This window comes from Phyllostomus hastatus, unplaced genomic scaffold (genome assembly GCF_019186645.2).
Source record: "Phyllostomus hastatus isolate PE091 unplaced genomic scaffold, TTU_PhHast_1.1 phas_contig_16, whole genome shotgun sequence".
Lineage (NCBI taxonomy): Eukaryota > Metazoa > Chordata > Mammalia > Chiroptera > Phyllostomidae > Phyllostomus > Phyllostomus hastatus.
In genome coordinates, this window is record NW_025333643.1 from 25,950,272 (window position 1) to 25,963,555 (window position 13,284).

General features: G+C 38.5%; 1 protein-coding gene across 1 annotated transcript in view; it reads right to left on the bottom strand.

Annotated features, from left to right (window-relative positions):
- The window catches only part of TAFA4 (TAFA chemokine like family member 4), a 227,373-nt gene that overhangs the window by 47,255 nt on the left and 166,834 nt on the right, over nucleotides 1-13,284 (bottom strand). Inside the window, 1 exon segment of the mRNA XM_045832023.1 lies at nucleotides 1,425-1,549. Within this exon segment, the coding sequence (XP_045687979.1) occupies nucleotides 1,425-1,549 (125 nt within the window).

The window sequence follows — 13,284 nt, forward strand, 5'->3', positions numbered from 1 at the left end:
TCAAAAAATAGTTAAAGAGTCATTCAGCAAGTACTGGGACTACCAAGGCAAGCAAAAGAAGACATGGGCTCTGACTTCACAACTGTCCCTACACAGAAAGCTCTAAGTGTTACACATACACATACAAGCTGCCCCTTGAACAACATGAGTTTGAACTATGTGAGTCCACTTACATACAGATTGCTTTCAATAACTACTTAACTGCTTTCTACCATAGGTAGGAGTCCACAAATACAGAGGGATAACTGTATGCATCTATTTACACTGTTTTATATAGGGAAATTAAGCATCAACAGATTTTGCTACCCATAGGGGACCTGGAGCCAATCCCACACAAATAATGAAGGATGACTTAAATTTTGGGGGAGTCAAGTTATATGTGAATTTTTGACTGCACGATGGTGGTCAACTTGTTCAAGGATCAACTGTACACCAACTGATGTAAAATATAACTATCATAAATACTCAGAGATAAAGTATTCTTTGAAGAAATGATGGTGAACTAGAAAAGGCAGGAAGCACATTCTGTGAAGAGCACACCTTGTACCTGCAAATGCACCACACAGAGTGAGAGGCACTAAAAGCAGCAGAAATAGCAGAAGCAGGAAGAATGGAGGGAAGGGAGCCTGCCAGTTTACTTATTGAGAGCTAGACAGGCAGGGCTATTAGGTTGTAGAGCCATGGGGAAGCTATTAGAAAGTTCAGGGGTGGACTAGATTAAAAGATCTACATTTTGCAAAAATGAACATAATCATTGGATGGAGGACAGACTGGAAGAGAGCAAGAATGTATGTGAGGCAGCACTCTATGGTGGACTTGACAGGGTAGTAAGTACAGCGGTACAGAGGGATGAAGGGACTTGTGAGTGACAATCCCAAGGACATAATAGTGGACTGGATGTGGGAAGATAAGAAAGAAGTTAGATTTCTGGCTCAAGGCCTGGGCAGACAGTGGTATCCTTTCAGAGACAGACACAGCTGTAAGGAGATCCATTTGGGGAAGAAAGTTTTGACTTGTCAGACCTGAATTATAGTCTTCAACATTGGACCTTCTTATAGGCATGGGTATTTCAAATTTAGTAAAGCACCGTACAAGGATTCTTGCCATGCTATTTTGATACACTGGCTTGTTGACTCTTGTAAATCTTTACTTTCAATCAGGCTCATGAAGGACCTGAAATGAATCTAGTGGCTCTGCCTAAATAAGGAGTCCACCCACCACATCACTGCTCAATAAAAACATAAAGAGTGATACTGGGAAAACGACTTTTCAGAAAGGTCAAAGTCACAGATCACGTGGTACTGCTCATGTCAGTTTGCCAATATAACAAAATGCTGTCTTCTTGATGGCAGGCTAAAACAAAAAGGGGACTGATAGTTAATGTTGCTGAAGTTGTGCATTACAGTTGTTTTGTCTATACTTGCCTTTGTAGTTTTGACTTTATTGCCACTGCTACAGGACCAACCTGAGTTATCTGGCAGCACTTTACAATCCTCTTCTTCCAAACAAGGATTCATGTGACACCACCATTTCTGAATCATGATGGAAGCTAGAAAACAAAGGCCAATATTTATGATACTGTTTCTTCCTCCAAGTGTGAACAACATAAAGCTCAATATAGATCAGTACACTGAGTTTGCTGATTATAATATAGATAATGAGATCTCAAACTTTGGGATAGGCCTGAATGGGTTTGAATTTGACTGTACTACTATTTATAAATGACCCTGAAGCCATTATTTAACTCCTCTCCTCCTCAGTTTCTTCATCTGTAAAATGGGGGTAAAAATAGAACTTTGCCATAGGATGTGGAGGATAAAACTAATTCATGTGACAGTCTTGGCTGACTTTGGGCCACTTATGTTCTTAGAAAACATTAGCTATTATAATGATCTTCATCTTTGGCTGTAGGTTGTATACTAATACTGCAAAGTTGTTATGTTTGATGCTTTTTGTTGTCAACACAAAGACTAAAAGCTGTCAATGTCTCCATCTCATGCAGTACTCATCTCTACACCCTTTCCAGCAAGTGCTGAGCACTCTACTCACATGCCCACATTCTGGATGCACTCACTCACATGAATTCACTGTCCCCCATACCTCACCATGTCCATAGTAGTTGACCAATAAAATGATTTCTGTTTTATGCCTATGAAGCAGGAACTAGCACCCCAAGTTCTCTGAGTTTGGGGGCAAAAGAATAGAAGTGAAGGAAGCACTATCAACTTGGATGATTATTCCCACAGATTCAAAGAACAAAAACAATTGGACTGATTGTTAAAGGTGAACTCAGCCAATAGGCTGGTACAGGACAAAGCATTGGAGCTGGGGGCTGGGAGAGTGGAGGCAGAGAAAAGTGAAGAGGATCTTAGCCCTGTTTTTCTTGTTGAAACAGCAACCCATATGAAAACATCTTCCAATGCATTTCACTCAAACTACTACTTCCTGAGAAGTCTGAAACTCATGTTCAAGCAAATCTTTATAAATCTGAATAGTTACTTTTTCTTGAGGGTCGGGCATTCTGCTAATTGCTTCTCATGAATTTTCTAATTTCATTTTCACTGCAACTTTGAGATTAGAAATTGTTATTTTCTTACATTCTGTAGAGAAGAGAAAACTGAGACCCAGACATATTACATGATTTGCCCAAAGTCATGTACTTTGAAAACTATTGAGCAACATTGAATGAAAACAGTCTGACACCTACAGCCCATGCTCTAACTTTTAAATACAGGGTGGGCAAAAGCAGGTCTACAATTGTGAGGATGTGAAACACAGACTTTATATTTGTATTATCATTTATCAATTATTGTGTTTTTTCCATACAAACAACTATAAACCAACTTTTGTTCACACCTGTATATTACCCCTCCCTCATACCAGGGAACTCTAGTAGAAACAAGTCCTTCTATAGAATCAGTGAAAACAGTAGGTAACACAGCAATCCAGAACCTGCAAACTCCTCTCCTGTCAAACAAATGAAGTATGGCACAATGAGGCCACAGGATGGGTTCAGTATCAGCTGAAGTGGCCAGATATTGTGTCTACCCAGGTGGAGAAAAGTGGTCACCATTCCTGATTCTGGCCAAATCCTGAGCTACTGTCTCACTGGTCCCATCAAAACCAATAATACCTGAGTAAGGCAGTGTTGTCATTGAAGATAACTATTTGCTATTTAAATCAGAAGATGCTAACACTGAGAAAGGAATATAGCTAAATGGGTTATTTATTTTGTAAGAGACTAATACCAAATTTGAGTGAATGGACACACTGAGGTGAAGTCTGAGGAAATTTATTCTTCTCAGCCCCAAATATCACAGTCATCTCATCTTCAGACCAGATAGAGTTTTGTAATTTTCAAAGCACTTTTACCTACTATTGCTCTTTTGATTGTCCCAACAAACTTCAGAAGCAGGAAGGGGAAGCAGAGGGTACCAGATATAAACACCAAAGCTTTCCATAAAGTAAATCAAGTCAGAGAGGAGGTATTAGATTTTAATGCTCTCTCTCTCTCTCCACCAGGCTTTCTTCTAAGCCACAATTTAAAACAATAGTTTAAATTAATAAGTGCGCCATGGCATCTGACCATATTTATAGTGCAGACCACTCATTCATAATTTTCTGACTACCTTGGATTGATCTTAAGTGGATATAAAGATAAGTAATAAATGAGCCTCAACTCTCAATTTAAAATACCATCTGAAGGACTTGAGAAGTTTTATAAATGTTCACAGAGCTTAGTTATATTTACACAGAGTTAAAACTGAATTTAAAGTACCTTTTTTAATCTTTAAAACTGTTCCTTAGACACTTGCTTTCATTCAGCAGTGGGAACTATTGTCTCTTGAGAGGCGTCAGAGCCACATGGAAAAGTCTGAAGAAGCCTTGATAGACAGGTGATTAGTGATCTGCCCTAGTGGAGGCAGGAGGAGAAGTAGAGCATAAAGTGGCCAACCTAGAAACTAGTAGACCCATGGGGCCTAAGGGAGGGGTCACCAAGTATGTACAGAACACAAGCTAAGGAGGATGGTCCAAAAAGCAACCTTTAGGGGATCTCAAGGTCAGTTTAAGAGATTGATTTGATTCTCTAAACACTTGAGAGCCACGGAAAGTTTGTGGGCAAGGTAGTGCAGTAAGCAAGGGAAATCTCTGCACCTGAAAGAGTGAATATGTTAGGGGATTATAAAATGACTTGGGTAGAAAGGAGTCTGAAAGAGAGGAGTGAGTGAGGTAAGAAATCTGGGAATAAATTCTTTGCAGAGGAAATAGAATGAATTGTATTATATCAGCTTCACAGTAGAGAAATATCAGTGCTTCCTCACTAGACATATGGGGACCAAGATAATTTTGGTGCCAAACTCTAAAATAGAAGCTTGAGAGGAAAATGACAGATTCAGGCATCCATCACAGAAAAAAAAAAAGAGGCAATTCTTAACTATAGAAAATAATATTGTTGGCCTAGTATATTGTTTAAAAATTTAAATTTAATTTATTTAAATAATTTAAAAACTATATATAAGCCAAGTTTTGTGAAATTATTTACCAGTTTTCTATGATTTAATTAAAAAAATCTTAAGTGATTTTCTAAAGACATTTTCACAACACCCTCCTTAAAATAGCAAACTGTCCTGGAATTTAAAATATTTCTATTTTCTTTTTTGTTGTTCTTTTAATTTTATTTTAATAGTTCTCCAAGTACAGCTTTCTGTCTTTTTTTTTATATAAGAGATTTTGGATTTTTATTTTGAAATTTTTAAATTATACTTTACATTCAATATTTTTCTCTAGTAGTTTCAGAGCATAGTGGCCACACAATCATATACTCCATAGTGTGTTCCCCTTGATACTTCAAGTACCCACCCTGCCCTATACATAATTATTACAATATTACTGACCACATTTCCCATGTGGGATTTTGATTCTTATATGGAAGCTTGATATGTGTGAACATTTTCTTAAATTTTATTTTAATCATTGTTCAAATACAGTTTTCTCCCTTTTACTCCCAATCAACCACCCCTCCCCACTTCCCTCCCATTACCACCCTCCCCCTAATATTTGTCCATGTGTCCTTTAAGTTTGTTCCCGTGAACCCTTCCCAATGTCCCCTGAAATTCCCTCTTCTCTCCCCTGTGGTCACTGTCAGCCTGTCTTCTATTTCAGTATCTTTGGTTATATTTTGCTTATTTCTTTGTTTTGTTGTTTAGGTTCCTGTTAAAGGTGAGATCATATGGTTTTTGTCTTTCACTGCCTGGCTTGTTTCACTTAGCATAATCTTTTCCAGCTCCATCCAAGCTGTTGTGAAGGGTAGGAGCTCCTTCTTTCTTTCTGCTGCATAGAATTACATTGTGTAAATGTACCATAGTTTGTTGATCCATTCATTTACTGATGGGCATCTTGGTTGCTTCCAGCATCTAGCTATTTTAAATTGTGCTACTATGAACATTGGGATGCAAAGGTTGTTTTGTATTGGTGTTTTAGTGTTCTTAGGATAGAGTCCCAGCAGTGGAATTGCTGGGTCAAAAGGCACATCCATTTTTAGTTTTCTGAGGACGTTCCATCCTGCTTTCCATAGTGGTTGTACCAGTCTGCACTCCCACCAACAGTGCACTAGGGAACCCTTTTCTCCACAACCTCTCCAACACTTGTTTGTTGCTTTGTTTATCATGGCCATTCTGACTGGTGTGAAGTGGTATCTCATTGTGGTTTTAATTTGTATCTCTCTGACAGATAGCGATATTGAACATCGTTTCATGTATCTTTGGATTTTCTGTATGTCCTCCTTGGAGAAGTGTCTGTTCAATTCCTTTGGCCATTTTTTAATTGGGTTGCTTGTCTTCTTAGAGTACAGTCGTGTAAGTTCTTTATATATTTTGGAGATTAAAACCTCGTCTGAGGTATCATTGGCAAATATGTTTTCCCATACAGTTGGTTCTCTTTTTATTTCGATACTGTTTTCTTTAGCTGTGCAGAAGCTTATGATTTTGATGAGATCCCATTTGTTTATTCTTTCCTTTATGTCCCTTGCTCTAGGGGACAAGTCAGTAAAAAAGTTTCTGCGTGAAATATCTGAGATTTTCCTACCTACGTTCTCTTCTAGGACTTTAATGGTGTCACGTTTTATATTTAAGTCTTTTATCCACATTGAATTTAATTTTCTACATGGTGTAAGTTGGTGCTCAAGTTTCATTTTTTTACACGTCGCTGTCCAGTTCTCCCAACACCATTTGTTGAAGAGGCTATTATTACTGCATTTTATGTTGCTGCCACCTTTGTCAAATATTAATTGACCATAAAGACTTTGGTTTATTTCTGGGCTCTCTTTTCTGTACCATTGGTCCATGTGCCTGTTTTTATGCCAGTACCAGACTGTTTTCATTACAGTGGCCTTGTAACACAGTTTGGTGTCAGGTATTGTGATGCCTCCTACTTCACTCTTCTTTCTCAAAATTGCAGCAGTGATTTGGGGTCGTTTATGGTTCCATATAAATTTTTGAAATGTTTGCTCTATGTCTGTGAAATATATCATTGGTACTTTAATAGGAGTTGCATTGAATGTGTAAATTGCTTTGGGTAGTATGGACATTTTGATGATGTTAATTCTTCTGATCCATGAACATGGTATATGTTTCCATTTGTTTGTGTCTTCCTTGATTTCTTTTCTGAGTGTTATGTAGTTTTTGGAATACAGGTCTTTTACCTCTTTGGTTAGGTTTATTCCTAGATATTTTATTTTTCTTTTTTGCTATTTTTTCCTTGATCTCTGCTTCTGCCTTTTCATTGTTGGTGTACAGAAATGCCTTTCATTTCTGGATATTGACTTTGTATCCCGCTGTTTTGTCAAATTCATTTATTTGAATTTTCATTTATTTGAATTTTCATTCATTTATTCGTTTTTTGGTGGAGTCTATAGGATTTTCTATGTATACTATCATGTCATCTGCAAACAGTGACAGTTTTGTTTCCTCCTTTCCAATTTGGATGCCTTTTATTTCTTTTTCTTGTCTGATTGCTGTGGCTAAAACTTCCAGTACTATATTGAATACAAGTGGTGAAAGTGGACAGCCTTGTCTTGTTCCTGATCTTAGTGGAAAAGATTTTAATTTTTGCCCATTGAGTATGATGTTAGCTGTAGATCTCTCATATATGGCCTTTATTATGTTGAGGAATGCTCCCTCTATTCCCACTTTGCCAAGTGTTTTTATCATGAATGGGTGCTGTACCTTATCAGATGCTTTTTCTGCATCTACTGATATGATCATGTGATTTTTCTCTGCTTTTGTTTATGTGATGTATTACATGTACTGATTTGCGAATATTGTACCATCCTTACATCCCTGGAATGAATCCCACTTAGTCATGGTGTATGATCTTTTTAATGTATTGTTGGATGCGGTTTGCCAGTATTTTGTTGAGGATTTTAGTGTCAATGTTCATCAGTGATATTGGCCTGAAGTTTTCTTTCTTTGTTGTGTCTTTATCTGGTTTTGGAATTAGGATGATGTTGGTCTCATAAAAAGAGTTTGGGAGTCTCCCATTTTTTTTGGATTTTTTGGAATAATCTGTGAAGGATAGGGGTTAGCTGATCCTTAAATGCTTTGTAGAATTCTCCTGTGAAACCATCTGGCCCAGGGCTTTTGTGTGTTGGGAGTTTTTTGATTACTGCTTCAATTTCTTTTGTTGTTATTGGTCTGTTCAGGCTTTCTGCTTCTTTTTCATTGAGCTTTGGAAGGTTATATTTTTCTAGAAATTTCTCCATTTCACCTAGGTTTTCAAATTTCTTGGCATACAGTTCTTTGTAGCAATTTCTTACAATCCTTTGTATTTCTGTGGTATCTGTTGTAATGTCTCCTCTTTCATTTCTGATTGTGTTTATTTGGGTCTTGTCTCTTTTTTTCTTGATGAGTCTGCTTAAAGGCTTGTCTATTTTGTTTATCTTGTCCAAGAACCAGCTCTTGGATTCATTGATCCTTAGAATTGTGCTTTTAGTCTCTATGTCACTTAATTCTGCTCTGATCTTGGTTTCCTTCCTTCTACTTGCTCTGGGCTGTCTTTGTTGTTGTTCCTCGAGTTCTTGTAGACATAGGGTTAGGCTGTTTGTTTGGAATGTTTCTAACTTTTTTAGGTGGGCCTGTATCGGTATGAACTTCCCTCTCAGGGCTGCCTTTGCTGTGTCTCATAAGTTTTGGGTTGTTGTGAGTTCGTTTTGATTTGTTTCCAGAAACATTTTGATTTCTTCCCTAATATCATTCTTGACCCATTCATTGTGTAATAGCATGCTATTTAATCTCCATGATTTTGAGTGTTTGGGATTTTTTTCCTTCAGGTTGGTTTCTAGCTTCAGTCCCTTGTGGTCTGAGAAAATGCTTGGTATGATTTCAATTTTCTTGAAATTCTTGAGGCTTGTTTTGTGTCCTATCATGTGGTCTATCTTTGAAAATGTTCCATGTGCAATTGAAAGAATGTGTATTTAGCTTCTTTGGGATGAAGGGCTCTGTATATATCAGTAAATTCTATTTCATCAAGGGTATTGTTCAATGCCACAATATCTTTGTGATATTTTTTTTTGGAAGATCTGTTCATTTTTGATAGTGGGGTGTTAAAATCCCCCACTATAATTGTGTTGCTGTCAATATCTTTCTTGAAGTCCTCTAAGATTTTCTTTATATATTTGGGTGCTCCTATGTTGGGTGCATATATATTTACAATGTTAATGTCTTTTTGATGGATTCTTCCCTTGAGTATTATGAAGTGACCTTCTGGGTGTCTCATTATGGCCCTTTTTTTTGAAGTCTATTTTGTCTGATACGAGTATTGCTACCCTGTTTTTTTTTGCCTGTCCATGTGCTTGGAAAATTTGTTTCCAACCCTTCACTTTTAGCCTGTGTAGGTCTTTTGTCCTCACGTGGGTCTCTTGTAGGCATCATATGTGTGGGTCATGCTTTCTTTTCCATTCAGCTATTCTGTCTTTTGATTGGAGCCTTTAATCCATTTACATTTAAGGTTATTATTGGAAGGTAATTATTCATTGCCATTTACATACCTGTGTTTCTCTCTCTCTCTCTCTTTTCCTTCCTTTCCTTAAAGCAGTCCCTTTAGCATCTCTTGCAGAGCTGGTTTGGTGGAGGTGTATTCTTTTAGATTTCTTTTTCTGGGGAGCTTCTTATTTGGCCTTCTATCTTGATTGAGAGCCTTGCTGAGTAAAGTAGTCTTGGTTGCAGACCTTTGGTTCTCCTTACTTGGAATATTTCTTGCTATTCTCTTCTGGCTTGGAGCTCTTGTATTGAGGAGTTAGCTGCTAGCCTTATGAGGCTCCCTTGTATGTTACTTCCTGTTTCTCCCTTGCTGCCTTTAAGATTCTCTCTTTGTCTTGGCATTTTACCATTTTAATTATGATGTCTCTTGAGGTGGGCCTCTTTGGGTTCCTCCTGATTGGGACTCTTTGTTTTTCCTGGATTTGTGTGACTTTTTCTGTCATCAAATTAGGGAGATTTTCCATCATTACTTTTTCAAATAAGTTTTCTATTTCTTGCTCTTCTTCTTCTCCTTCTGGTATTTCTATTATATGAATAGTATTACCCTTCATGTTGTCTTGCATTTCTCTTAATCCCTCTTCATTCTTTCTGAGCCTCCTTTCTTGTCTTGTTCTTTCTACATGTTTTTTTTTCTACTTTGTCCTCCAGTTTGATGATCTGATCTTCTGTTTCATTGATTCTGCTTTTGATTCCTTCTACTGTGTTCTTCAGTTCAGAAATTGTATTCTTTTTTTTCCTCTTGCCCCTTGTTGATAGTTTCTATTTCCTTATTCCTGTTCACATAGTTTGCAGTGAGTTCATTGTAGCTTCCCTGTAGTTTCTTGTAGCTCATTGTGAGCTCATTGAGCTTCCTGATAATCATTTCTTTGAACTGAATATGTGATAGTTGAGTTGCCTCTATTTCATTTAGCATTCTTTTTGAGGCTTCCTTCTTTCCCTTCATTTAGGGATTTTTTTTTCCCTCATTGTTTGTGAGACTCTTGTTAGCCTGTGTTTCTTAAATTGATCTGTTCTCATTCCCTTCGTTCATGGTGTGAACTTCTGTGGTAGAATACCTGTGAGATTCAGTGGTACAGTCTCCTTCAGGTATCCTGGTGTTTACAGCTTCCCCCTACTCTTTTCTGTGATCAGTTGGAGGGGTAAGGGAAATTGGATTAAAACAGCCAGAGATAATTTTATGATATTTACAGTAGCAGCCAGTAGAGAAGAGATATGAGATCCTTTGTCTATGTATAGTGTTAACCATGATCTACCACCCCACTAACCACTTTTTAGAAAAGATGGAATGAAGATAAGACTCTCGTTGTGGAGGGAAGGATTGTGAGTTGGATCTAGAAAGCAGTGAGGTTGAGGGAGGTGAGATTCTGAGGTAAGGTGAGAGCGAAGAATGGTAAATGGGTGTAGTGTGTGAGAGAATAGAGTTAATGACTGCAGTAAAAGAGTTCAGGAAACCATAAAGTGGGCTAAGATCTGTGAGTAGTGTTGTGTAGTATTTACAATTGTATGGAATAGCTATTATTTACAATAATATTAGAGCAACAATCATATGACAGAATCTATGAGATCTAGATAAGAAGAATAGGGAGTATAGAACCTTGAGTAGTGTGCTAATGGAACACAAATGAAGGACAGTAATTTAGCAATACACTATGAAAGAGGGAACAGGGAAACCTATCAAATGATACAATATAACCAGCCAAGCAAAGAAGACCATATAGAAAGAAGGGGAATATGAAAATATTATTAAAATAAAAATGTAAGAATAATGAAAAAAGATAATAGAAATATGCAATAACTTGCAGGTTCAAAAAAGATAAGAAGAAAAAAGTCAGAAGATGAAAAAAGAAGAGATAAATTTGGAAGGAAAGGAAGAAGGAATAGCACTAGAAAGAAAGAAAGAGAAATATAAGGAATTGAGAGATATAAAAATAATGAGAATTAAAAAGTAAAAAGTTGCTTAAAAAAAAGACAAAATCAAAGCATCAAACAAAAAACCCTTTTTTTGGTTTCAAACTGGCCAAACCAGTTTTTCTGGTCTTGCTGGCTCCAGCAGGCTGAAGGTCGATTGGTATTGCTTTTCTCCCTTCCTATTCAGCACTCAGACAGCCTCTTGAGTACTCTCCCCAGGGCTAGCTGGGCATTCTTCCCAGAGCCAGTCTGTTGCCTCTCTGCAGGGCCCTGGGTGTGGGATCTGGGGCCTCCTAAGCATGCTCTCCTGAGCTCATGGCTGTGTGCTCCCGGGATCCTGCAGAGTGTGTGTGCTTTCCCTGTGCTCACTCCTGTGGAACACCTGCTTCTTTTCCAGTTCATGGGTGTGTGCTCTGGGTCTTCCACAAACCATGCTCTCTTTGGGTTGCAGGTGTGGGTGCGAGGTTAGACCACCCTTGGTTACACAGGCTGGGGAATACACTCTTCCCAGGGGTATGCATGGGTCCTCACAGCCCCTGTATAATTGCCACTCAGTCCTCACTCCCCTCTCTGTGCCTTCAAGCAACCAAGCCTCCCCTGGTGTTGCTCAGTTCTTGTTTGGCCAGGGAGGGAGCAGTTGACCCAGCTCCTTCCCGTGTGCTCTGAGGCAGACCTGGGAGCACTGGGCCTGGGTCTGCAACCTCCCTGGTCCCCATGCTGATCCCTGGGCCCTTATTATCCTGAAGCATTCTCCTTACCATCTGTTTTTTCAATGTCTGCTATAATTTTTGATCTCCTATCTTCATATGTGCTGGGGTACTGTTGGCTGTTTGCTCTGTTCCTCTCTAGATAGGCTAGGTTTTTCTCCCATGTGTAGGGAGAAGTAGAATCTGCTCCCTCCTACCACGCCACCATCTTTTCTTCCACCCTTTCACATCTTGAGTGGTAGTTTATCTCCTGTCTCAAATGAATGCAGTGAACCTATAAGGGAGAAGTCTTTAATACAGGCAAGGTTGTTAGTTATAGCTAGGGTCTGACTTAAATGTTGTACACATTTCTTTACCTTCAGTTTTTATGTCTCTCTCTATATATATATGACCCTAATCATACCCTGAAATGGTCACCTGTACACAATTTCATAGAGACTCAACTGAATCCCACTTCAAGAAGCCATCCTTATCTTGAGCAGGGCAATAGGCAAAGCCTGAGCACAATGCAGGTGAGTTTATTGACACAGTTTGGCTATAGTTTTCTTCAAGGTGTGATTCATCTTCTCTACCTTCCCAGAAGCCTGAGGTTTCCATGCCATGTAGAGTCTCCACTTGATTCCTAAAATTTTACTATCCTTCTGTGTAATTTCTGAAATGAAAGCAAGTCTGTTATCACTCTGGATACTGCCAGGGAGGGCAAAGCGAGGGACTATTTCCTTCAGTAAGGCTCTCACTGCCTCAAGGATTTCTCCATTCTAGTAGGATAAACTTCTACCCATCCTGAAAAAGGTGTTAACAAAGATTAACAAATATTTCCACTCTCAGACCCTTGGCATCTGAGTAAAGTCTATTTGCCAGTCCTTATTGGGTGCTGTCCTTGGTAATGCTGTCTTTCTCTCCTATGTTGGGGATCTGTTTTGGTGTTGTTCTTTTGGCACACAATACAGCTAGCAATTACTTTTAGTATGGCTTTAGAAGTTTCAGGACCTGTGATCCATGGTTTGACATAGATGGTTAATGAGTATTTTTCATAGTGTGTGGCCTCATGCAAATGCTGCATAAATGGCTCTACTAAATGTTCAGGAAGCAGTATAACTCTTTTCTTATTCTTTTTCCATCCACTATCAGGACCTTCTTCATCAAAACCCAAACCCCTAACTTTCTATGTCTGCAGTAGAATATTCAGGGACAAATTGTGACAAGTCTAGAACAGGTATGAAAGGAGTTATAAGTGCTTCTTTAGCAGCCTCTTTAGCTGCTCTATAAAATAGATTGTTTCCTCTAGGCACTTCAGTGTTCTCTCTCTGATGCCCCAGGCAGTGCATAACTGCCCCCTAAAAAGATACTTGAACAGTTTTAAAATTGCTGCATGCTTAATCTCCTTTTTATTTGGAGGTTAACAGTTCTTTTTCTTTCTAGATGGAAACATGTCCATGCAAAATTAGGAAAGCTTGCCTTAAGTCGAGACATATATCATTTTCTTTTCATGCAACAATTCCAATACCCTCATCAATGCAATCAGTTCAGTTTTCTGAGTAGAGGTTCCTGGCGGCAAAGCCTTGGCCTCCACCATTGCTTCAAGAGTCACAACTGCATACCCAGCCTCTCTGTTTCCTTTATCCATGTAATTG